The sequence below is a fragment of the Moschus berezovskii genome, chromosome 17, assembly GCF_049115385.1.
Source record: "Moschus berezovskii isolate FMDL1 chromosome 17, NW_MosBer_1.0, whole genome shotgun sequence".
Taxonomy (NCBI): domain Eukaryota; kingdom Metazoa; phylum Chordata; class Mammalia; order Artiodactyla; family Moschidae; genus Moschus; species Moschus berezovskii.
Window position 1 is genome coordinate 15,956,367 of NC_142476.1, and position 26,459 is coordinate 15,982,825.

At 40.7% G+C, this 26,459-nt stretch overlaps 2 protein-coding genes across 2 annotated transcripts in view; both read left to right on the forward strand.

The window, feature by feature from the left end:
- Nucleotides 1–14,130, forward strand: part of ZBTB41 (zinc finger and BTB domain containing 41) — a 37,721-nt gene extending 23,591 nt beyond the window's left edge. The window contains exons 8-11 of the mRNA XM_055418978.2: nt 748–854; nt 2,373–2,478; nt 3,483–3,571; nt 7,975–14,130. Coding sequence (XP_055274953.2) covers nt 748–854; nt 2,373–2,478; nt 3,483–3,571; nt 7,975–8,630 — 958 coding nt within the window. The 3' untranslated portion in view covers nt 8,631–14,130. The remainder of the gene's footprint in view (nt 1–747; nt 855–2,372; nt 2,479–3,482; nt 3,572–7,974) is intronic.
- Nucleotides 14,131–23,176: 9,046 nt separating this feature from the next.
- The window catches only part of ASPM (assembly factor for spindle microtubules), a 65,865-nt gene continuing 62,582 nt past the window's right edge, over nt 23,177–26,459 (forward strand). Inside the window, exon 1 of the mRNA XM_055418979.2 lies at nt 23,177–23,602. Within this exon, the coding sequence (XP_055274954.2) occupies nt 23,303–23,602 (300 nt within the window). The 5' untranslated portion in view covers nt 23,177–23,302. The remainder of the gene's footprint in view (nt 23,603–26,459) is intronic.

Below are 26,459 nucleotides of genomic sequence, written 5' to 3' on the forward strand. Positions count from 1 at the left end.
CCTGTTTTATGTTTAAACAGAATGCTGATTTTAGTGATTTTAGTCATAGCAGAATCAACACCTGTTTTGACAACTTGAATGGAAAGGCTGTTCATTTCACTAGGATGTATACAGATGGAATATTGTGGGGATAAAAATAACTGAAGCTAGATGAATTCTGATAATCTGTTATTTATGATAACCTTTTATAATCTGATTCTGGGTGATTATAAAATGAGCCCCACTTTATTTGGTTGGTGTGAGGGAAAGGCGTGAAGTGTGACTGTCAGAAAGTTGATTCCTTACCGGCTTTGCTGCGTTCTCAGCTGTCAGTGGGTAAGCGGTGTCAGTTGTCCGGAACAGGACTGACTCTTAGCGACTTGCTGTCACCACACGTCTGTCGCTTGTGCACTGCCTCGTTTGTCGATCCTGCTTCTGTCCCATTCAGTCCTGCAGCACCAGCTGACACCCCTAGACGCCCAGTAGGTTCCCAGAAGCAGGTTAGGAGCCTCATGTCAGGAAGGAATGTCATCCAGAGGTGGTGGAGTCTGTGCAGATGTCGAAGTGCTGCCCAAAAACAGCTGAGTGGGAGCCCTAGAGTCAGGTGTGAAGCGGGAAGGCCCTATAAGGCAGAAATGGGGCAAATAATGATGGGTGAGCGTGGTTGAGCAGCAGCCCAGCTCTCGTTATTGAAAGTTAATCGAGTTTTTCTCTTTCCTTGTCACTGGTGTCAATGGACTTCCTCTTGTTTTTATTTTTTCTTTGTAGACTTCACTTACGAGTACATCACGATGATAAAAGATACGAGTGTGATGAATGTGGGAAAACGTTCATTCGTCATGATCACCTTACGAAGCACAAGAAGATACATTCAGGTGAGGCGCATTTTGTAACGGTTTTCCAGAGTGCCTGAAAAACCACACCATGACTGCGCTGGCTGTAATTTAAATCGCTTGGTATATTTGGTCACCCCTTTGTAAGCAATGCTGATTATAAAACCTTTTTTTAAAAGGCATCTTTTTAAGCTTTTTTAAGCATCTCTTTGAAAAAGAGACATAATTTTGTGACATGTTTTTGGTCTCTGTAATTTTAATCATTTGGTTACCCTTTATGATCACAAACTGACTTTTTAAATTTGTTTTAATCAGATTCTCAAAATTTGCATTTTGTGTATTATGTGGATATGTGCAGTAATTACCATTGGCACTTTTTTGAATGAAGAAGTCAAGATTATATTTCTCATTTTAATTGGATTTGAAAGAAGCTAGCAAAACTTAGATCCCTCAAGAGGATCATTGTAATTGGGGTGTTAAAGTTTATGTACCAGTGAATTTTTGAAACCGTATCTTTGGAAGAGCACCTTAATAATCCTGATCAATTTCAGATCTTTATTCTGTATTTATAATTTTTATACTCTGGGGATTTCTTTCATATTTTCCTCTCAGATTGATGTTCAGGAAGTGCTAAGAGAGCCACCTTTATGAGCACAATGATGGGAAAGAGCCATCTCTCTGAGCCCAGTAGAACAGGTGATTATTATTATTATTTTAAACATAATTTAAATGGAAAGTGTGCAGCAGATGTAACGTTTTCTTAAATGATCCCAGTGAGGCAGATTGCAGTTGTTATTACTACTTTTAATAGGTGCTAAAGGTCTGATGACTTTTTCATTGGCATTGTGCATTTCCATTTTCAGGAGGAGAATTCTAAATTTCTGATTCTAGAAGTCACATGGTTTGATTGCACACGGGTAGTGAGACTGATTTTTAAAGAGCAAGCCTTTGTAACTGAATATAAGAATCAGTTCAGTTCAGTCGCTCAGTTGTGTCCGACTCTTTGCGACCCCATGAGTCACAGCACGCCAGAGGTGACAAATTGGACTCATCTAGAACTTTCCTTTATATTTGTATTTTGGCTCATTGCAAATGTAAGAAATCCCCACAGGTGAAAAATCTTCAAAGTATAAAGATCTGAAAATGTTCAGGTCCTTTTTTATAAACAATAAGACAGCCTCATCTTGATTCATTGTATTTTCATTTGAGGTGTTTGATATCCAGACTTAGATATTCCTAAAAAAAAAAAAAACTCCTGAGTTTTGAAGTTCTTTCATTATCTCACCTTGTTATATTGAAAGTCAAGATTTGAAGTCTGCAGCGAAAGGCTACTGATTCCTTCTCCAGCTGGGGAGGAGGATTCACATTCCTAAAAATAAGTACAGAGTCACTGAAGAAAGAAAAACTTGAGTATTAATATAAGGCAAACAGCCCAGATAAAGGGTGGCTTTACCTTTCTGGTATCTATTTTCTACCACGGTGTCTTACAGCTGGATAATTTGTTTCTGGGATAAAAAAGATTGGTATGTATATTATAACAAAAATATTTGGGTCTTTAAGGTGAGAAGGCTCATCAGTGTGAAGAATGTGGAAAATGCTTTGGCCGTAGGGATCATCTCACTGTTCATTATAAAAGTGTACACCTTGGAGAGAAGGTGTGGCAAAAGTAAGTGAAAAGGCAAAATTTCTCATCATCATTACCTTGGGTAAAGCTAGGTTGGAGAAAAGTTGTCTTATAGTTTATTTTATTTAATCGAAGATGGGTTAATCAGGGACCTTTCTCCAGCTTATCTAGCTTCTCTGCAGATGTAAAGGAATTGAATGTAGCATAATTTTTCGTACTTGTTTTCAGTTGATTCAAACACTGGGAGATGGTAGACATTAAGTGAATGACTTATATAAAATTGTGGCACTCTTTGGGGATTTCATTTATATTTGGTTGCAGTAGCTCTTGGAGAGCTAAATATAAATGAACATACTGCCTACATTTTGTACTTAATATGACAGCAGTTATTGGAAAATGTTGTCAGAATTTAGATCCCTTTAATGACACTGATAAATGGTACTTTATTGGAAGGAGGCATGTATTGTCCTTGAACATCAACTTTTTAATACAATTTAGATATCCAGGCTTAATAACTTGGATTGTGTGAGTATGAGATGTTCTAAGAATTCATGTTCTTGGAGTAGGTATTTGGAACAATTGGTCTGTGTCTGGAAACTTAGTGTGATGCTGACCTAGATAATCATGGAGCCAGAATTTGTCTCTTACATGTTCTGCAAGGGCTGCTAGGAGTAGATCTAGAGTGGAGCCTCATGATCATTTCCACACTGCACTTTTGTAGTCAACCCCCGCTTACCCATCTCATTGATTTTTTTCTTTTGGTCCCTATAATTTTTCCTTCTCATTTTTAAGTAGAAAATAATATATAAAAGTTTGATGATTTAAAGCTTAAAATAAAGTAGCTTAAAGTTGAAAATCTAAAGACATCTTTTTGTAGATTTATTTGTTGAATATAACTGGAAGAGAAAGAACCAGAGTTAAGGTTGATGCTTAAAAAGTATTTCCATGTTCATTTGGCATTCTCTGGTTTAATAATGAGACAGTTATGTATGAAGTTTATAACTTATTTTCACTATTAAAACACTCAAATCTTTTTCTTTTCTTAGATATAAAGCAACTTTTCATCAATGTGATGTTTGTAAGAAAATTTTTAAAGGCAAATCAAGTCTGGAAATGCATTTTCGGACACATTCAGGTAAAACCTAATGGGTATTTTATATTTATATATATATATATATATATATGTGTACATATATGTAGTGTAATTATTCAGAAGTGATAAATGGATGTTTATACTTTGTTGTTCTTGGTGAAATTGGTTTTTTTCCTGCCAGTAAAATTTTTACTTATTAAAATTGGTGTCATGAATGGGCATTAGTCTGATCATTCTATTCCATATTATGTCAGCTTCAATACTTTTGAATATCATTTTGTAGAATTTGGGGAAATTTCTTTCCATAGAGAATTTATTTAACTTTGAGTTCTCATTTTCTCCTTTCTGGTAGTTCATGGTTCTTCTCTATCTGCATGGCTCTGTGAAGACATTTATTTTATTTCCTTATCTTTTAAAAGAGTAATTCAGATATGACCTTGCCGCTGCTTATCAAGTCAACCATGGTATGGTTTTCCTTTTTACACATTCAGCTGTGATGCATAGGTAGTTGGAGTGGAATGACTCACTTCAGCTGCTTTCTAGGACTTGAAAGTGAAAGTCACTTAGTTGTGTCCAGTTCTTTGCAACCCCATGAACTATACAGTCCATGGAATTCTCCAGGCTAGAATACTGGAGTGGGTATCCTTTCCCTTCTCCAGGGGATCTTCCTGACCCACGAATCGAACTGGGGTCTCTTGCATTGCAGGCGGCTTCTTTACCAACTGAGCTATCAGGGAAGCCCTTTCTAGGACTTACCATTTTCTAAATCTTTCCTTTTTCCCTTTGGCAGTTCTACTATATTTTGAAACATAGATTGTTGAATTTTTTCCTATATATTGTCATAGTTCTTGTTTTACTTCTCATGTAAATTAATAATTTTTAAAGCTTTCTTTCCTTCTTTTTGGGCTTCCCATGTAGTCAGTAAAGCATCTCCCTGCAATGTGGGAGACCTGGGTTCAATTCCTGGGTCGGGAAGATTCTCTGGAGAAGGAAATGACAACCCACTCCAGTATTCTCGCCTGGAGAATCCCATGGACAGAGGAGCCTAGTGGGCTACAGTTCATGGCATCGCAAGAGTTGGACGCGACGTAGTGCTATCTTTCTTTTCCTTCTTTTTAAGAAAGAAAGCTATTAATACATTTATGGCTGTTTGCTTTATATTTAGTTTGGAATTTGTCAAGCTGCTGTTCTGGGAGGGAAAATAATGTATATTTCTCATATTTAATGAGAATTGGAAATAACTGAATTTGGGCAATTTCAATAGCATAGAATTACAGTAAAAAATCTATTACTGGGACTTCTTTGGTGTTCTGGTGGTTAAGTGATCCCAGTGCCTGGGTTCGATCCCTGGTCAGCAGACTGAGTCCTGCATGCCGCAACTAGGAGCCCCCATGCTGCACCTTAGACTTGCACAGCCAAATCTGTTTTTAAAATTAAAATAGAAAAAAGAATTTGTTACTGATACAGTAACTGTGTTAAACATAAAAGCGCATCTCCCTGAAAATGAAAAAGTCATAATTTGGGGGTTACATAAATAGGAGTAAGAAATGAGGAAACTATATTAATGCTATTCTCAATGCTAGTTATAAATAAATTCATGATTTGAAGGAGACAGTTAAAAGTTAATTTGAAACCACTGATGATTTAAGAATTGTAAAACTATAGGAATTACCTCGAGGAGAGGCTGGCTTTATAACTGCATTAAGTTTTTTTTAAACATTGATTTTTAGTAATTAATTGATAACCAGTGATTTTGGAATTCTCATCTCTGGATATGTCCCAGTTAGTTAGAATTAGGGACAAGTACCTCTGCCCATGGACAGCTGGGGAAATGAGCTCTGTTACAGATTAAGACAACACTTATGGCAGTTACAAAATGAGACGGAGGAATCATTTGAAGCCGAGGTCAACCTCCTTTTTTGGTAAAGGACTAGATAGTAAACATTAAAGGTTTCGTGGGCCCAGTAGTCCAGATCACAAGCACTCAACTCTCTGTGGTAACATGGAAGCGGCCACAGACAAGGTAGAAATAAAAAGAACGTGACCACATTCCAAGAAAATATTCTTTACCTAAACTGTCATTGTGCTATTTGTCCCATCTGTTATTTAATGCTTTTTTCCCTTGTCTTCACTTCCTTGTAACTGTGAAGTATTTTTATTACCCATTTTCCCCTTGGTTTACTTGTTAATTGCATATTCTTTCAGTGTTGTTTTCGTTGTCACCCTGTAGATCACAATGTGTGTTCTTAAACGATTAGACTCTCTCAAGTTAGTTCATCATCCCTTTTCAGACAATTCAGAGACCTTATGACACCTCCTCTCTCTCACCCTTTAGGCATTGTGTGTGTTTTAGTTTTACATATACTTTAAATGACATAAGACATTATTATTTTGTTATTTTGCTTTAAATAACTTGTATTATTCATTTTTACTCTTCACTCCTTCCTGCATTACCATTCTTTGACCTGGAATCATATTCTTTCTGCATGAAGAATTCCCTTTTGTGCATATCTGCTGGCACCAAATACTGTTAGGTTTTGATTGTCTGAAAATGTTTTTATTTTATTTTATGGAGAACATTTGGCTGACTGTAGAATTTATGTTAGTGGTTATTTTTCTTTCAATATTTTAAATGTCATTTTTTCCTCTGACCATCTCCCGTTTTTGTTGAAAAATATACTGTCAGTCTTATTGTTGCTCATTTAAAAGGAATTTCTTTTTAACTGGCTGCTTAAGATTTTTCTTTTATTTATTTTTGATAGTTTTTTATAGGGTGCCCAGATATGCTTTTTTTTTCTCTTTTGTATTAATATTTTTTGAGATATGGAGAACTTATTGTGTCTGTGACTTGATGCCTTTCATTTAGTAAGATTGTCAGCCATTTTTTCTTTCAAATTCTGCTTCTGACCTGTACTCTGTTTTCTTTCTGGGACTCCGGTTATATGTATATTAGACTGTTCACTTTGTCGTTTGAATTTCTCTCGTGCAAGTGGCTTCCAGTACAAGCTTATGATGTTACAGCTCTATGAGGTGAGAAGAAGGACCCAAGCTAAAAATGTTGATGTTAGTAGGGCTCCATTTCTTTCTGGAGTCGCTAGGGAAGAGTCTGTTCCCACTCGGTTGGATTATTTATTGACTTTCAGGAGTAGGACTTGAGGTTCTAGTTTTGTAACTAGTCGTAAGCTGAGATCTTCTCGGCTTCCAGAGATTGCCACATTTCCTGAGTCCCAGCCTCCTCCTTCCGTTTTCAGAACCAGCAGTGCGGGTTTGAGTCCTCTTGTCACAGCTGTCCGACCCCTTCATCTTCAGTTATCACCGCTTTTAAAGATCTGTGTGATTTTGGGCCTACCTGGTTAATCTCCCCACTTTAGGGTCTTTAAGCTTAATCATATCTTCAAAGTCCCTCTCTCCATGTAAGGTAACAAAATCATTCCTTTTGGGGATTAACCAACCACCCTGGCTACTTTAGGAATTTATAATGTTAATCAGTTCAGTTCAGTTCAGTCGCTCAGTCGTGTCCGACTCTCCGCGACCCCATGAATCACAGCACGCCAGGCCTCCCTGTCCATCACCAACTCCCGGAGTTCACTCAAACTCATGTCCATCGAGTCAGTGATGCCATCCAGCCATCTCATTCTCTGTCGTCCCCTTCTCCTCCTGCCCCCAACCTTTCCCAGCATCAGTCTTTTCCAGTGAGTCAACTTGTCACATGAGGTGGCCAAAGTATTGCAGTTTCATCTTTAGCATCAGTCCTTCCAGTGAACACCCAGGATTGATCTCCTTTAGAATGGACTGATTGGATCTCCTTGCAGTACAAGGGACTCTCAAGAGTCTTCGGAAGAAACAAAAAGTACAGTGTGAGAACCTGACTCGGGCACAGCCAAAAACTGGCTTCCTTATTCTTGGTCCTGATCAACTGTCCTTATTTTAATCTCAGGCTGTAGACACCAGTATTACTACTTCTTGTTCCAGTCCAAACCCCAGGTTAGTCAGAGTCGCTTTAGTTTTTAATCCTTCTTGATAGGAATAAATCGAATGCTCTGGTTTTACAACTTCTTTAGGGGCTGTAGTGAGAGCAAGTTGTAGTAACAACAGCGCGCGTTTATCAGGTACTCGGCGCGTGCCAGTATAACGCCAAGCATATCAGTTACTTTGCTGATTCAGTTCTTTGACCAGTCTATAAGGCAGGTACTATTAACAGGGGAGGAAACTGTGCTTACAAGTTGGGGAGTTTGCCCCAGAATTCAAACCCGGATCTTTCTGGTGTTTGAGTTCATTCTCTTTTTCTCTTTACCAGTTACTATACTGTCTCCACTTTGTGATAGCATATATTAATTGTTTTTATTAAGTTCTTATAAGTATTCACATGGAAAATTTACTGCTTAATTAATATTATTGTCTTAACTGAATGTGTTTGATGGTTAATTTCATTCATGTTCAAACAGGTGAAAAACCATACAAGTGTCAAATTTGCAATCAGTCTTTTAGAATTAAGAAAACTTTAACAAAACACCTGGTCATTCATTCTGATGCCCGGCCTTTCAACTGTCAGCACTGCAATGCAACATTTAAACGGAAGGACAAGCTAAAATACCACATTGACCACGTTCACGGCATAAAGTCTCCAGATGACCCTCTCAGTGCTTCTGAGGAAAAACTTGTGTCCTTGCCGGCAGAGTACTCCTCTGACGATAAAATCTTTCAAACAGAAACAAAACAGTACATGGACCAGCCCAAAGTCTACCAGTCGGAAGCCAAGACCATGCTACAGAACGTGTCTGCCGAAGTGTGTGTCCCCGTGACGCTCGTCCCGGTGCAGATGCCCGACGCGCAGGGCGACCTGGTGCGCCACACCACCACCCTCCCGCCCCCTGCGCACGAGATCTTGTCGCCACAGCCTCCAGCCGCAGATTACCCTCGAGCCGCAGACCTAGCTTTTCTGGAGAAATACACGCTTACTCCTCAGCCTGCAAATATAGTTCACCCAGTCCGACCCGAACAGATGCTTGATCCTAGAGAACAGTCTTACCTTGGAACGTTATTGGGCCTTGATAATGCCACTGCTGTACAAAACATGTCTAATAGTGAGCATCATTCATGAGCAAATCTAAACATTCCACAGACTTCTTCAGTGGCTATGCACAATGGTAGCCTAGCGCTGATGGCTTTTAAATTAGTGGGGCTGCTATTTTTTCATTTTCTGTATAGTTTCTCAAGTCCTCAGAAGCTTTTCCAATCAAAAAAAAAAAAGTGTATCTCTGTTTATGGAACACATTTGAATATTTGGACCCATTTTGAGGTATATAATATTTGAAATGGACATTTTGTGATTTTTTTTTAAAAGATTATTTAATGCTAATTTTTAACTTTTAACTCTCTTAACTTTTCAAAACTATCAGCTGTTGACATTATGGGGGTATTTGTTTTTAAACATCAGTGGAAGTTTTTATTCTCCTTTAGTCTCATCCCTCTTTTCTCCTTTCCCCATCTTCCAAACAAGTGTTAAGGAACATGAAGCCTTTAAGAAAGAATGTCAGAGTGTACTGATAATTGCAGCTGTTCCTTATTCAACTTAAGTTTCATGATTATTTCTTCCAGATTTAAAAAAAAATGAAATTAGGCATTTGAATTTATAAGAAAGTCTTGGGATAGATCTGTGTTGTTTTTTCATATGGCCATAATTTCAGTTTATCACTGTTCTTTGGTCTTTTGACAGACACAAGACCAGAAAGCTAACTAATGTAGGATTAGCTTGTTAAATGAAATGTAGAACTGAAATAATTATACAAATGATTGGTTTTTGCCTATGCTTCAATTATTATGAATAAGAAATGCAAATACAGATGTAGGCATTAAATTATACAAGTTGAAAATGTGTTAAAAGCAAAATATGGCAGTTTTAACTAGATATTTTTTAAGATAAGTTCACCCTTTGTATTTTGCCATTTATTTCAGAAACATTAACAATATATCGGCATATGTCATCATCTAACAAAATTCAGTTAACAAGCCACTTTTGGTCTCATTTACCTTGGCCAGCTGTAACTCTGGGAAATAGAACCTAGAGATTTTTGTTGTAATTAGTAGAACAGGTGCCAAAAAAATTACAAAATTTGTGTCTAAGTGAACTGAATGTTCGTTTAATTAGAGCGAACCACTCCTTGTATACAGATATACATGTAACCTAGATCTTTGTTTTTGCTTTACACATAACCCTAATGTCTGTGATTATCCTTAATTTTTATTTTTGTATGAGACAAAAGTTGAGGACTTGGTAAAAAGAAATAGCAGTTGGAGCAAAACCTCACTGATTAAAATTAAATGAGGAAAAAAAAAAGTCAGTCAAAATTGTGAAATACCTTAAAGATGTGCACTTTCCATACTCTGAAGTCAATTTAAACGTAAACTAGGATGTTTCCTAGTGTAGCTGCTTGAAGGATTAGAGACTGGGCAGGGTTGATTTATTATTAGCTTGTCATTATGTAAACTACTGGAAAATAGCAATTTTAAGAGTTTTGTATTTCAGTTTTGTTTACACTCCTAATTGCTTTAAGCACTTTTTTTGTGTAAACTGTAAAGTCTGGCCCAGCCCTTGTGAAAAAAAAAAAAAAGTCACAAATAAAATAATGAAGTTTAGTGAAAAATTTTAACCACTTAATAATGTGGAAACTTGTTTGCTGAAGCACTTAAGAAATGAAGGTACTTTGCAGGAATATTTACCACACTAGTGGAAATTTTTAAAAAGTTGAGAATTGGGGCAGTTAACCAAAGTAGCTCATATAACTAGTAAAGCCAACCTGAGTTTTGCCTTATTTGTTGAAGTTTGGTTATAATTCTCCTATGATTGATAGATACAAGCAGTGTATCGATACTCTTTTTAAAGCATTCTTTTGTGTGGAAATGTTGTGTCTGGGGTACTTAACATGATAGAACTTGACTATATGAGGTACTATTATTTTTTCTTTCAAACTGACTTTTAAAAACACATCTCTTTATGATTTTTATCATAAAGACTTTTAACTGAAGACTTACTATATTGAAATCATTTCTAAAAATGTACCCTGCCTTGAATATAAAACAATGTAGAAAAGTTTGGACTTAAACATAAAAGCAAATAGTACATATGTGTATGTGTGTGGTATATTATATGTTCGATAGCAGAAAAAGAGGGTGTTGCATTTTCACATTCAAAAGAATACTTTGCTTTTTGAAGGTATTGACTTTAGGGTTCTTTTAATAATAATCTCCTAATGCTTTAAATATATAATTTGATTGTAGGAATTGGTTTACAGTATAGAACTTTTCTTAAATACATCTCTTATATAAAGTGTATTTACTTATTATTGTAGATAACTTGAAAAGTAGTTTACTGTTTTATAAATGCTTTCACAGTTATCTCATTTAAACCTCATAGCCAGCTCTGAAGTAGAAAGGGCATGCTGTATTCCCATGTTAGAGATGAAGAGTCTGAGGTTAAGCCTACATCGTTAATAAGTGGCAGAGCTACTAATAAGGGAAGAAATAGAGCATTAATGAATGCTTTCCAGGTGCCAGGCACTGCATTTTCTCATGTTATCTTAAAAACAGTCTGGGAGGTAGGTAGTATAATTCTTATGAAGAAATAATCTCAGCGGACATACAAATCTGCTGCCTCTAATCTCCAAATTAGAATATAAGAAGTCTTACAATTGTGAAAACCTCATGGATTTGGGCAAACTGAATGTATATATAAGTTTTTGAAGTTGGCACAAAAAATATGAAATGAGGCCTGCTCTTTTCAGTTAACTGTTTGTCACATTTGATTTGGAGTATTTGGAACAAATGCTCCATTAACTCTAAAATCCATGAATTCTGTAACTATACTTAAAATTTTGAATCTTGCAACTAAGGTCAGCCTCATTCAGAATTTTTTATTTTATGAGCATAATTTATTGTTTTAAATTAATTTTGTAGCTGATAGCAGTTAGCACTTATTATGTAAATTGAATAATTTATCAAATGTAGAAATTTGTTAACCTAATCCATTTTTACTTAAATACGCCAAAGATTTTTAGTAGGTTTTAAAATAGTTTAAAAGAATTTAAATTCTTTGTTGTTTGAATAAATATTTGTCCAAAGAAGCACAGTTGAAGTCCTAGGATTATGGATTTTCTAAAAAAAATCATTAGTTTGAATACTAAGATTAAGTGTTTGTGTTTATATGTATTAGAAATAAAAACAGAAGAAAATACTCCAGGAATAGTCATACTGACAAGCCAATTACAAGTAAGAATACTCTGTTTTCCTCAGTTTAATTAATTGAATGTTATCTTTTAAGTGGACACTATTAATTGCTAAATAATAATAAGCTTATTTTTTACACTACACTATTAAAATAATTTTGCCTTAGAATTTTTTTTAGGACAAACAAGATTTTTTTGTAACAAACCCCACCTATTTTTTTGCAGCCTAAAATACCATTTAAGATTAGGGTTCTTCATGCCAGCAAGATTTCGCTAACTATGAAGGCAGTGATCTTTGCATACTTTTAAGTAACTTAGTCATTTACTGAAGAGGAGTAGCAAAAATAGGGTTTTAAACTGGTGCTTTATTAAGTGACTTCCTTTAAAGTGATGGTACATCATGAAGTAGGTACACTAATAATTTTCTGTCAACCTTAAAACTGTCAAAACATCTTTGCAGAGTGAGTGACTATAAGCTATTAGTTAAGGGCTAGTAGGTATTTAAAAATCCTTCATTGCTTTCACTCTGTAATTAACAAATGAATTAAAAACACCATTGACTGGTGTGTGTACGTGTAAGTTTGCGTTCTCTTCTAGCAGATCATTCTGCTGTATCATTGGTGGAAAGTCCGATATGGAGCATCAGCTCTGTGACAGTGTCCTTTTGTCCACGCCCAGTCATCTCTGGATTGAATGCTTTGTGCCTTTTCAGTTCGAGGTAGCAGTTTATAGTAGCTTGGAGTTGACTCTGCTGGCTAGCTTGTGCTGGTTAATAAATGATTGTGATTGTTTTGTTATTGTTATGGGTCTTATGTTTCTGTTGCCTGCTGGTCAGGCCACGGCGTTTTGTCTTTTTTTTTTAGGTCGCTTTATATATTTGTAGGGAAACTGGCATCAAGTACTAGGATGAGTTTCTTTTAATCTTTGCTAGTGTGGCCTTTCTGGTTACTGCAAAGCCACTCCTGGGCCTGTCTCTAGATGCTCACTAGAAGAATCTGACAAATAAGATGAGCAGTGTGTCTGCCTCTCCATCTCCTCCCATCTCCCACCTTTTCTTCTGAATCGTCTGTTACCAAACCACCTTGCTCTGAAAAGCAGCTGCTTTTCTCAGTTTGCCCAAAACTGAGCCAGAGGTGATGGTTTGAGATGAGTCTCTAAAAAGCAGCATCCCAACCAACTGAAAACTTGAGTTGATGAACTCAGGAAAAATTAGGACTTTTGAAGTCGTATTTGGATCATTCTAAGATTCAGTGCCAAATTTTAAATGATTCAAAATATATTTTTTAATAAGGAGCAAGTCACATTTCTAAAACCTGTAATAGTTGTCACTATTAGGCTGAATAATGGATAATGTGAGAATAATTTTCTAGTAATTTCTAGGAACCACAGACAATTCTTTTTAGGTCCTCCCCTTTCTTTTGCACATCCCTCTCTGTAAAGTCTGTAGTGGTTTTGGGGGAGGGGGGACCATTCCCTGTTTCCTCAAAAATTATTTCTGCTTCAAGGTACTTTTATTCTGAACTAGTAGCATGCTTTCTGCGCTTCTTCGTTGGTAGTGGCCTTAAGGCAGCAGTTAACGGCAGGAGGTCGCATGGAGGATGAGGGGACGGGCTGGTGGAGACAGTATCTGTCCTGTATTTACTCTGCATCTTTCAACTTGCTGTGCACTGATCTCGAGTCTATGACTGTTGAAAAATCCCCAAATAGTTTAAATTGAGCCTCTATGGCCATTCATGTACAGAGAAAATAAGAATTATATTCAGAGAATAGAGGCTATACAAAATGGATATGTCTTTTTGTTCTGCTTTTTCTCCCCTAACGTCTTAGGTAAAGAAGTAATTCTGGTGCTCATATTACTGCAAGATGCTAAAACATTTCTTAAATGAAGAGTGTGCACACTTATTATTTCACCCTGTTGCTTGGTATTCCTGCTTTATGATCACACAATTTTTATTCCTTGTAACAATCGGACTTTTCTTATCCCTGTGGATAAAACTGTATTACAGCTGATGAGTGAGGCTGCCAAAAATGAGCACAGAGGTGGGCACTTGGATTATGAGATTTATGATGTACGTTAAAGTGTAAATGCCTTTGAACCCTGTTTTCAGTCTCCAATCTTAAATTTTGATTTTAATCATTAGAACTTTTATAAGCAATTACAAAGAAAAATCTAAAATACCAAGATTCATTATTTTGTCAACTGTGTGTAAAGTATCTTGTGAGTTTTCTAGATATTTTGACTGTCTTGTGTTTCCTGAATACCAATGTCTTTATAGAAAAATTCAGTTCTCTGTGAAGACTAGGAAGTGTGTTGTATCCTGAACTAGTTCTTTGTGTTGTTTTGATATTTAAATAAAGTTCTTTGGTCCTCATAAAGCATATCTAGGTTTTATTGAACACATTTTCATAGCATGACAATCCACAGTGCTCTGCCTGCCTCCTGAAAAGTTGAATGAAAAGACAGTGAACACATAGAAAACCAAACTCTTGGGACACAGGTATTAATATTTTATTCACTTTTCATAAGCTAGATATAATTTCAGATATTTTATATGTTAAATGTATAAATCATTAATATTTAGTGGTTTTTAATCCAACCAGTCCATCCTAAAGGAAATCACTCCTGAATATTCATTGGAAGGACTGATGCTGAAGCTGAAACTCCCAATACTTCAGCTACCTGATCCGAAGAACTGACTCATTTGAAAAGACCCTGATGCTGGGAAAGATGGAGGACAGGAGGAGAAGGGGACGACAGAGGATGAGATGGTTGGTTGGCATCACCGACTCAATGGACATGGGTTTGAGTAAACTCTGGGAGTTGGTGATGGACAGGGACACCTGGCGTGCTGCAGTCCATGGGGTTGCAGAGAGTTGGACATGACTGAGCAACTGAACTAAATTGAAGTGGCTAATTAATATATATTCAAACATTAACGACAGCTATTATGCTTGAAGCAGCCACCTGCTGTCTTTCCCCAAGAAGTCTAAAGTGCAGAAAACCTCATGGATGGACTGTCCCCTGTGACAGTGAGGGCCATTCTCACTGGTGCCCCTCACTCTGGTACACTCTGTACACTCTGGTCACGGGAGGGGCCACTGCTGGTTTATAAAAGGCTCAAGCTGTGTCACAGGACACGCCTGACCTTGCCAGCTGCTGTCTGCATCTGGCACCATAATTCAGCCTCCATGGGCAGCTGGTAGCTCAGTGAACTCCACAGACAGGAGTTCATTTCTGCAAAGCATGTCTTCCCACTGGAGTCAGTGCTGTGTGAGAAACCTAATTCTCTACTGCTGTGTAACAAATTAGACCAATTATAGCAGACAATGTCTTAAAACAGCAGGCATTTATTGCCTGCTGGGTCCGGTGGGTCAGGAGTCTAGTGGTCGAGCTGGTCTCTGGCTCAAGATCTCCCCTGGAGCTGAGATCAAAGCTCATGGCAGTGCAGTCTCTAGAGGCCATCCTGGAGCAGACTTCACCTCGGAGCTCACATCTGGGCCAGAGTTCCTCCCCACAAGGCCTCTCTCCACAGGGCTGCATGGTAATAGGCAGCTGGCTACTCCCCCTACAAAAATTACAAAGAGTGAGAACACAGGACTTAAGCTGCAGGCTTTTATAACCTAATCTAGGAAATAGTATCACATCACTTCTGCCACTATGAACTCCTAAGTCCCCACCACCCAAGGGAAACAAATTAGCTTCCCCTCTTGAAAAGAGGAGTCGCTGAGAATTTAGACACAGTTTGAAAACCACCACAGATTCTTTGGTTCCAGAAGAAGCATTCTACAGTTCCATGGGGAGGTTCAGCCTCCAGACTCAGCAAATGCATCTACTCCAGAGAGGACAATACCACCTCATCCATGACAGAAGGGGTTTAATGTAACCCACACACCACAGGCAGCTGGTTGGTCCTGGGTAGGGGTGTTAAACTGGGGGTTCTGCTTGACCTTAGTAGGAAAGAGGTCCTGACACCTGAGCATGACAGGTTATCTTGTTTGCTTGAGCTGTGAACTCCTTCTTGGCCAAGGATGCTCTCTGGTGGGCACTTACTTGGGACACAAATTTCTTAACTTCCTGTCCCTATATTGGGAAGTCCTTTAACATACCTCTCCTTCCCAGACCTACTTGTCACCAACTTTTCATTTTCCTTTTTCCAAACCTTTGACCAGCTGCCCAACCTGTTGGCTGCTGCCTTTGAGTCAGCAGAGTCATCTTCTCCCTTTTGAACTGGACCAGATGCACCAACGCAAATCCTGCTCTTGAGTGTTGTCATCTACTCCTGAGAGGAAGATGAAGTGTAGCTCTACTCACATCTGACCTACCACTCACATCCATACATCAGTTCAGTCACTCAGTTCTGTCCAACTCTTTGCAAACTCATGGACTGCAGCATGCCAGGCCTCCCTGTCCATCATCAACTCCCGGAGTTTACCCAAACTCATGTCCAACAAGTTGGTGATGCCATCCAACCATCTCATCCTCTGTCATCCCTTTCTCCTTCTGCTTTCAATCTTTCCCAGCATCAGGGTCTTTTCCAAAGTATTGGCTCTTTGCATCAGGTAGCCAAAGTATTGGAGCTTCAGCTTCAGCATCAGTCCTTCCAATGAATATTCAGGACTGATTTCTTTTAGGATTGACTGGTTGGATCTCCTTGCAGTCCAAGGGACTCTCAAGAGTCTTCTCCAACAGCACAATTCAAAAGCATCAATTCTTCAGTGCTCAGCTTTCTTTATGGTCCAACTCTCACATCCATACATGACTACTGGAAAAACCATAGCTTTGACTAGATGGACCTTTGTGGGCAAAGTAATGTCTCTGCTTTTTAATATGCTGTCTAGGTTGGTCATAGCTTTTCTTCCAAGGAGTAAGTGTCTTTTAATTTCATGATTGCAGTCACCATCTGCATTAATTTCGGGGCCCCCTAAAATAAAGTCTCTCACTGTTTCCATCATTTTCCTATCGATTTGCCATGAAGTGATGGGGCCAGATGCCATGATCTTTGTTTTCTGAATGTTGAGCTTTAAGCCAACTTTTTCACTCTCCTCTTTCACTTTCATCAAGAGGCTCTTTAGTTCTTCTTTGCTTTCTGCCATAAGGGTGGTGTCATCTGCATATCTGAGGTTATTGATATTTCTCCCGGCAATCTTGATTCCAGCTTGTGCTTCCTCCAGCCCAGCGTTTCTCATTATGTACTCTGCATATAAGTTAAATAAGCAGGGTTACAATATACAGCCTTGACGTACTCCTTTCCTGATTTGGAACCAGTCCGTTGTTCTATGCATAGTTCTAACCGTTGCTTCTTTACCTGCATACAGGTTTCTCAGGAGGCAGGTAGGGTGGCCTGGTATTCCCATCTCATGGAGGATTTTCCACAGATTGTTCTGATCCACACAGTCAAAGGCTTTGGCATAATCAATAAAGCAGATGTTTTTCTGGAACTCTCTTGCTTTTTTGATGATCCAGTGAATGTTGGAAATTTGATCTGTGGTTCCTCTGCCTTTTCTAAATCCAGCTTGAATATCTGGAAGTTCTTGGTTCACCTACTGTTGAAGCCTAGCTTGGAGAACTTTGAGCATTACTTTGCCAACATGTGAGATGAGTGCAATCAGCGGTAGTGTGGACATTGTTTGGCATTGCCTTTCCTGTGGATTTGATTGAAAACTAACCTTTTTCAAAATTGCTGAGTTTTCCAAGTTTGCTGGCATATTGAGTGCAGAACTTTCAGAGTATCACCTTTTAAGATTTGAAATAGCTCAACTGGAATTCCATCACCTTGACTAGTTTGCCCGTAGTGATGCTTCCGAAGGCCCACTTGACTTTGCACTCCAGGATGTCTGACTGTAGGTGAGTGATTACACTATCGTGGTTATCTGGGTCATTAAGATCTTTTTTTGTGTAGTTCTTCTGTGTATTCTTGCCACCTCTTCTTAATATCATCTGCTTCTATTAGGTCTATACTGTTTCTGTCTTTTATTGTGCCCATCTTTGCATGAAATTGTCCCTTGGTATCTCTAATTTTCTTGAAGCGAGCTCTAGTCTTTCCCATTCTATTGTTTTCCTATATTTCTTTGCACTGATCACTGAGGAAGACTTTCTTATTTCTCCTTGCTAGTCTTTGGAACTCCACATTCAGATGGGTTTATCTTTCCTTTTCTCCTTTGTCTTTAGCTTCTCTTCTCTTCTCAGCTATTTGTAAGGCCTCCTCAGAAAACCATTGTGCCTTTTTGCATTTCTTTTTCTTGGGGATGGCCTTGATCACTGCCTCCTGTTCAAGGTCACAAACCTCCATCCATAGTTCTTCAGGCACTCTATCAGATCTAATCCCTTCAATCTATTTCTCACTGTATAATCGTAAGGGATTTGATTTAGGTTATACTTGAATAAATATTAAAAAGCAGAGACATTACTTTGCCAACCAAGGTCCGTCTAGTCAAGGCAATGGTTTTTCCCGTGGTCATGTATGGATATGAGAGTTGGACTGTGAAGAAGGCTGATCGCCGAAGAATCGATGCTTTTGAACTGTGGTGTTGGAGAAGACTCTTGAGAGTCCCTTATACTGCAAGGAGATCCAACCAGTCCATTCTAAAGGAGATCAATCCTGGGTGTTCATTGGAGGGACTGATGCTAAAGCTGAAACTGCAATACTTTGGCCACCTCATACGATGAGTTGACTCACTGGAAAAGACTCTGATGCTGGGAAAGGTTGGGGGCGGGAGGAGAAGGGGACGATGGAGAATGAGATGGCTGGATGGCATCACCGACTCTGTGGACATGAGTTTGAGTGTACTCCGGGAGTTGGTGATGGACAGGGAGGCCTGGCATGCTGTGATTCATGGGGTTGCGGAGAGTCGGACACGACTGAGCGACTGAACTGAACTGAATGGTCTAGTGGTTTTCCCTACTTTCTTCAATTTAAGTCTGAATTTTACAACAAGGAGTTCATAATCTGAGCTACAGTTAGCTCCCAGTCTTGTTTTTGCTGGGTGTATACAGCTGCTCCATCTTTGGCTGCAAAGAATATAACCAATCTGATTTCGGTGTTAACCATCTGGTGCTGTTCATGTGTAGAGTTGTCTCTTGTGTTGTTGGAAGACGGTGTTTGCTATGACCAGTGTGTTCTCTTGGGAAAACTCTATTAGCCTTTGCCCTGCTTCACTCTGTACTCCAAGGTAAACTTGCCTGTTACTCTAGGTATCTCTTGACTCCTTACTTTTGCATTCTAGTCTCCTGTGATGAAAAGGACATCTTTTTTGGTGTTAGTTCTAGAAGGTCTTGTAGGTCTTCATAGAAGGGTTCAACTTCAGCTTCTTCGGCATTAGTGGTTGGGGCATTGATTTGGATTACTGTGATATTGAATGGTTTGCTTTGGAAATGAACAGAAATCATTCTGTCATTCTTGAGATTGCACCCAAGTACTGCATTTCATACTCTTTTGTTGACTATGAGCGTTTGGTTCTCCTTGGATGGCAAACATCCTTCCATTAACCAAGCTTTTTATTCCTTTATGAAATACTCAAGAACACCCCCACCTTCCCAATGTACAGACTGAGGCAGCATGGGGGGAGATATTACAGGACAAGTAATCTTTGCAGGTTGTGAACTCTGAGCCCACTCAGCCCCAAGCTGTTGGACACCGCTGATTTGATAACAGAAGTTTGCTTGTCACACCAGTTGTTTGGTTCTTTGGATTAGATCCCTGATGGCAAACTTCTTTGTGAAGGACCAGATACCAAATAGTTTAGACTTTGGAGGCTACACAATTTCTCCTGGAACTGTAGTGTAAAAGCAGTCATAGATAATATGTAAATTAATGGGCTCATTTACTGTGTTCCAGTAAAACTTTAGTTGTATAAAATCTCAGACCCTCACAGTACCTGATAATTCTTGCTCATTAGATTTAATCAGCAGACATCATCAATATAATGGACTGGTAGAGGGGGCTGACTCTGCTGATAAGTGAGGTTTGTGGAAAGAATTATAAGTTCTCAGCCTTTAAAATTTTACCCAAATTACTTTGCCAACAAAGGTCCATCTAGTCAAGGCTATGGTTTTTCCAGTGGTCATCTATGGATGTGAGAGCTGGACTATAAAGAAAGCTGCTGCTGCTGCTGCTGCTGAGTCACTTCAGTCGTGTCCGACTCTGTGTGACCCCATAGACAGAAGCCCATAAAGAAAGCTGAGTGCTGAAGAATTGATGCTTTTGAATTGTGGTGTCGGAAAAGACTCTTGAGAGTCCCTTGGACTGCAAAGATATACAGCCAGTCCATCCTAAGGGAGACCAGTCCTGGGTGTTCATTGGAAGGACTGATGTTGAAGCTGAAACTCCAATACTTTGGCCACCTGATATGAAGAGCTGACTCATTGGAAAAGACCCTGATGCTGGGAAAGATTGAGGGCAGGAGGAGAAAGGGACGACAGAGGATGAGATGGTTTGATGGTGTCACCAACTCGATGAACATGGGTTTCGTCCGGGAGTTGGTGATGGACAGGGAGGCCTGGCATGCTGCGGTTCACGGGGTCACAAAGAGTCGGACACGACTGAGTGACTGAACTGAACTGAAGATACATTTTCATAGGGTTCCACTCTCTCCCCTTAGCTAAGAGGCTGGCAGGGTTGGGTACTTAATTAGTGCTGCCACATTTACCAGAAGACGTGGTTTTGGTCCTTGGCCATATTCTCCCTGAGACCACAGGATGTGAGGGGCTTCTTCAGAGCTCCTATCCACACATTCTTGTTCTCAATATATGTTCTTAGTGGTATCTTCCTTTTCTTTCTCTCTCTGTATTCTCTCTAGGGTCAGGTAAAACCAGATGACAGTAAGCTTGGACAGTGTCCAGTGGATAATTTGAGGACTCAAGATGCTACCCCACCCTTTGGATTGTCATGGTGTGTTTCTTGCTAGTAAGAGTTTATCCCTGTGCTCCTCAAATATGAGCAACTCAATTCAGAATTCTACCTGAAGAGGCAATTTCCCAAGGCCACTGTTGTATCAGCCAAGGTCACTAAGGAAATAGTTGGCCTTCTCCAATGTACTGTAATTCAAGGAAGCTTAATAAAGGGACTATTCACAAAGATAGGTCTGGGTTGCAGGGAAACAAGCAATAGGGTCTTTTCCTGGGCCTAGTGACACTGTGGTGTCCCAACACCCAGATCTCCAATAGGAGAGGGTACCTCTCTAGCTACTTGTGACTTTAATGTGGAGATGGAGCCAGCCCAAGGTGGGTGGGGTTGGGGGAGTACCCTGGCTTAGCTCTGACTAAAACAGATGTCACATGGTAAGAAACCTATGGATGTAGCAAATACAGAACACAGCCAGCACCTCACAGCCAAGAGCAGGCTGGAAAAGGGTGAAGGGTGGGAGTGGAGGGCAAACAAAAAATATCCAGTATAGTTCATTTTTGGTTTTTAAAAACTGTGTGTCAACAGCATTGCTTTATGAAGAAAAACCTGTGAGGGGAGAACATATAGAAACAAAATGCATTCCTATCCTGTTAAAAAGAGTTGAAACAAACATTTCAGTGACTTAAGCTTCAGTTCAGTTCAGTCGCTCAGTCGTGTCCGACTCTTTGCGACCCCATGAATCACAGCACGCCAGGCCTCCCTGTCCATCACCAACTCCCGGAGTTCACTCAAACTCATGTCCATCGAGTCGGTGATGCCATCCAGCCATCTCATTCTCTGTCGTCCCCTTCTCCGTCTGCCCCCAATCCCTCCTAGCATCAGAGTCTTTTCCAGTGAGTCAACTCATCGCATGAGGTGGCCAAAGTATTGCAGTTTCAGCTTCAGCATCAGTCCTTCCAATGAACACCCAGGATTGATCTCCTTTAGAATGGACTGGTTGGACCTCCTTGCAGTCCAAGGGACTCTCAAGAGTCTTCTCCAGCACCACAGTTCAAAAGCATCAATTCTTCAGCGATCAGCCTTCTTCACAGACCAACTCTCACATCCATACATGACTTAAGCTTAAGAGGGCCTATATCTGCAACGTTAATTTGATGAATAACATTCACTGTACAACATAATAAATACAAATTAAGTGTATTTAAAAGTTACTGTCATTCATTTAAACATTTTGCTAAAAATGTATGTAGTAGCATTCTCCTTGTGCATCAGTCCTGAAGGATTTTTAAGAAATCTCCATAAACACGTTCGATTAAATATCATTGCGGTAACAGGGTTCAACATCAGGTCAAATTCGGTGTCAGTGAATACAATTTCCTATCTCACTTTCCTCGTTTTGGTTTTCCATTCAGGGAGTTTTCTTTTCATGTATTCTGCGTGGCTGTACGCACATCCACAGATTATTTTTTAAAGTCTCCTCCTGTGTTCAGAGGCAGCGCGGGCAGCGGGGACAGCAAGAGGAGCCGAACCGCCGGGGCCCCTCCTGGCCTCGCCACTCCCAGCTGGCTGGACGCCGGCCTCGCTCTGCTGTGAATCGAGAATAACGGTCCCTTCCCCCCAGGGTGGAAGGCAAGGTGGAGATAAATACGTGCAAGGCTTAACACAGCCCCTGGCAGAGAGTAACACGAGGCTACAATCATTACTATCAGGTATCTACAGTGGGCTTCCCTGGTGGCTCAGAGGTTAAAGCGTCTGCCTCCAATGCGGGAGACCCGGGTTCGATCCCTGCGTTGGGAAGATCCCCTGGAGAAGGAAATGGTAACCCACTCCAGTATTCTTGCCTGGAGAATCCCATGGACAGAGAAGCCTGGTAGGCTACAGTCCACGGGGTCGCGTAGAGTCGGACACGACTGAGCGACGGAACGGACGAACGGACGGACAATTAAAATGAAAACCGGGAAGTTATCAGTCGAGGGCCACGCCCGTCAAGACCACCGCTTATGGATTACTGGGACTCTCGGGGTTTGTTTACCTGGTTTTGCTCCCAGAATCCCGAGGCAAGACCCAGCAGGTAAATTACTGATCCGCTGCACTGACGTCAGCACGTTCACACTAACTACATTTAATTTTCATTTTCCTCATTTTCTCCCTTTGGGGCCCAGGAAGTGGCGGCGGGATCCCGGGAGAGTACGTTGATCTCCCTCAAAGTACTGTGAGGGAATGACTGTGCCGGCAACCGCCAAGACAGCTGCACTTCCGGTGGAAGTGCTGTGAGTCTCTTCGCTTCCACCAACCTGTTCACAAAACCGAAAGGCGAATTCCGAGCCTGAGCCCCGGCCCTCGGAGGCCGCAGAGACCCAGCTACCATCGCCTTCTCCTCAGCGAGAGCGACCCGCCGCCTCGCCGTCACGTTTAAATAAGGCGCCGTCTTCTCATTGGCTGGCGCTGCTGCTCACCGATTGGCCCCGCTCGGAGGTGGGCGTAACCGCGGAAGCCCATTGGTGGAGGCGGGAATTTTAAACCGGGCAAAACCCCTTCTCAGTTTGCTTCTCTCTCCAGTTTGAGTTTGTGCGTCCGGACGCCTTCCCGGGTCCTGGCAACTGGACGAGAAAGGGGGCGAGTTCTCTCTCGATCCCCGCAGCTCCTCGAGGGGAGGCGGTGGGCGTTCTTGCTCCGCTCGGAGCAGCCGGGCGTACCCAGAGGCCTCGATGGCGACCTGGCAGCGGGGGCGCAGCTGCTGGGAGCGGAGCCCGCCGGAGCCGAGGCCGCGGGCCGGGCCGAGGAGGAGTCACCGCGCCGAGGAGGCGGCGGCGTCCCCGGCCGTCCTGTCCCTCAGCCACTTCTGCAGGCCGCCCTTCCTCTGCTTCGGGGACGTGCGCCTGGGAGCCTCGCGGACGCTGCTGCTGACCCTGGACAACCCCAACGAGGAGGCGGCCGCCGTGCGGCTGTCCCGCGGGCCCGCCGCCGAGCGCGGCTTCACGATCTGGCCGAGCGCCTTCGTGCTGCAGGTAGGAGCGGGGGGCGGGCTCGGAAGGGGCAGGAGCGGACGGACCTGAGTAAAACCCTCAGACGCTGGTGAGCCCCGTCCCGGGCAAGACGAGCCCGGGTGGGCGGGGACCCTCCGGTGACCGCGCCCGCGCCGGGCATCCTTCGGAGCACTTTCCTGCCTTCTGTGACAGAGACGCGTTTCTCATTGACTTAGGGCCTCGAGAAGATTGGCAGTTCTACAGGAGTGGATGGCGCGGTGACAATTAATATTCTTTTCTCTCATCTCTTCATCCATCTATCCACCTACCTGTCTGCATTTTAGACTGCCAGGAGTCCCCTGATTAGAGCAGGGATTTTAAGTTGCTTTCTGTCAGTCATCTTAATATGCGCTTTAGTTGCTAAAGGGAAACTGACTCCATGGAGTGTCAGAATACCTACTCTTCTGGTGAGGTTCGTTTTGGCCAAATAGCAACAAAACTAAAAACACTTTCTCAGGTTTGTTTTCAACAAGTATGCACACTTTATTATTTTAATCTTTTTTTTTTCCTTTGCTGTAGTGTAATTTTAATGGTGATTCAAATTTAATTTTGTGACTGCTGTTTCAAGGATTTCCAGGGTAGCTTTTCTGCATTACACTGGCCACAGTAAAGCTCCCATTCCTGTCATCAAAATCCAGAGAATTTACATCCTTATTTGGACTGCAGTGGTCTTTCCGTTGGTTCAGTTCAGTTCAGTCGCTCAGTCGTGTCCGACTCTCCGCGACCCCATGAATCACAGCACGCCAGGCCTCCCTGTCCATCACCAACTCCCGGAGTTCACTCAAACTCATGTCCACAGAGTCGGTGATGCCATCCAGCCATCTCATTCTCGGTCGTCCCCTTCTCCTCCCGCCCCCAACCTTTCCAAGCAACCTCTGAAAGTGTGAGAAGAAAAAAAAAAAATTAGCTGAGGGAGTTCCACTCCTTGTCTAAATAACCGCTTCCTAAAGCAGTGATACAAGGCTCTAAGCTGAGGTCCATTGACTTAAGCACTTGTTCAGCTACAGTTAAGAACCAGCCCTTCCCCTCTAGTTTATAAATGCTTGCTTTTCTTTTTGTGGGAAAACAAATACTTATTTTTTCTATCTACACTATATTTCTGCTTATTCTTTTTTGTTTTGTGGGACTAAAGTTTTTGAATTTTTTTCTTTAGAATTATACTTTTATATTATAAAAGTTAACTGTTCTTTTAAACCATATGTTTGTGATGTTTTATGGTTTCTGCTTTAAAACAAAGCTGTCTTTTATTAGCTGTTGATTTCCCTAAGCTTCAGGTTTGGGTGTATTGATTCCACTCAACCACTAAGATAATACATACAAACGTAATGTTTACCTTTTACAAATTGTTCTCAACTCTGTTGCCTTATTTAATCCTTACAACAAACTCATGCAGTCATTATTTACATTAGAGGATAAGGCATCAGTGTCAAAGGGTTTGTGTGCAGTGGATCAGAGTTAGGAAGCTTGGTTCAGTCTTCTGAGTCTCTATTTTCTCATCTATTAGTTGGAAGTAATGCCAGCTAAAGCTGTGCATGGTGCTCAAATGAGAGAAAGCTTCAAGCAAAGATCCTGACTGTGTCCTGAATAAATGTTCCCGTCTTAATTTTTAATGAGGAAATATGCTCAGAGGGTGAAAACATTTACACATAATTTTATTCTTGGCTATTGACACAGTTGGGATTCTCATCCAGGTCTTTAAATTCCGTGCACTTTCACTTATATTGATTCAAAGACAGAAGGCATGGTTCCTTCCTAAAGACATGTTAGGAGGATGAGGGGAAATTCTAAGAACAGGAGAAGCTGCATCAGATAGGCACCAAGAAGGATGGGATGTTTTGAGGAGACTGGTGGTTCTAAATTTAAGAGCATCAGAATCACCTAAGGGTAAAATACTTGGGGCCCCCTGAGTCTGATTCCCTATGTGCAGAGGACAACTAGAATTTGCTTTTCTCAGAAGTTCCCCGGTGATGCCTCTGCTGCTGGTCCAAGGACCACATTTTGAAAAGCACAATAGCAGAAAACACCTATGTGAATATCCCTTATCTAAGACACGCCCTTGTGAATTAGCACGTCACCGTAGGCCTAGGCAGCATTTCTCTGAGATGCCTCAACCACTCGCCTCAGATTTGTATGGATTGCTTGTAATATGGGAGATTTCTGCTCATCACGCCACACTTGCTAATGTGAATCTCTGGGGTTAAATACAGAAAACTGCATTTTAAACAAGATCTTCTGTATGCAGATGGCATCTCAGGAACCACTAGGTAAAGTGTTATACCTGCCAGAGAGTGACTTCACAGTTAGTATAAAAATAGATCTACAATAAAATATATCTAGGCCTGAAAAGGAATGAAGAACCAGAGACTCATTCAGGATATTTTTTGCAGAACAGATTTATGAAAGGCTCTTTTCAAGGAAAAAAACATTTTTTTGCATCCTTCTTTGTATACTTAGGGCTTCCCTTGTGGCTCAGCTGGTAAAGAATCTGCCTGCAATGCAGGAGACCTGGGTTCGATCCCTGGGTTGGGAAGATCCCCTGGAGAAGGGAAAGGCTACCTACTCCAGTATTCTGGCCTAGAGAATTCCATGGACAGTCCATGGGGTCACAAAGAGTCGGACACGACTGTGTGACTTTCATTTTGTATACTTATCTATTTTTTTTCCATGATACATTAAAAACTGTATTTTTCATGCACCTACTTTTTGCTAGGCACTATGTGAGACATTCAGCTTATAAAATTGAGGGCAAAGGGAAAAAATGTTTTAAATGATCATTTGGGTTCCTCTTAACTCTCCTAATCATGCTTTTTAAAACTTTGATAATACTAGTGTGCTAGAA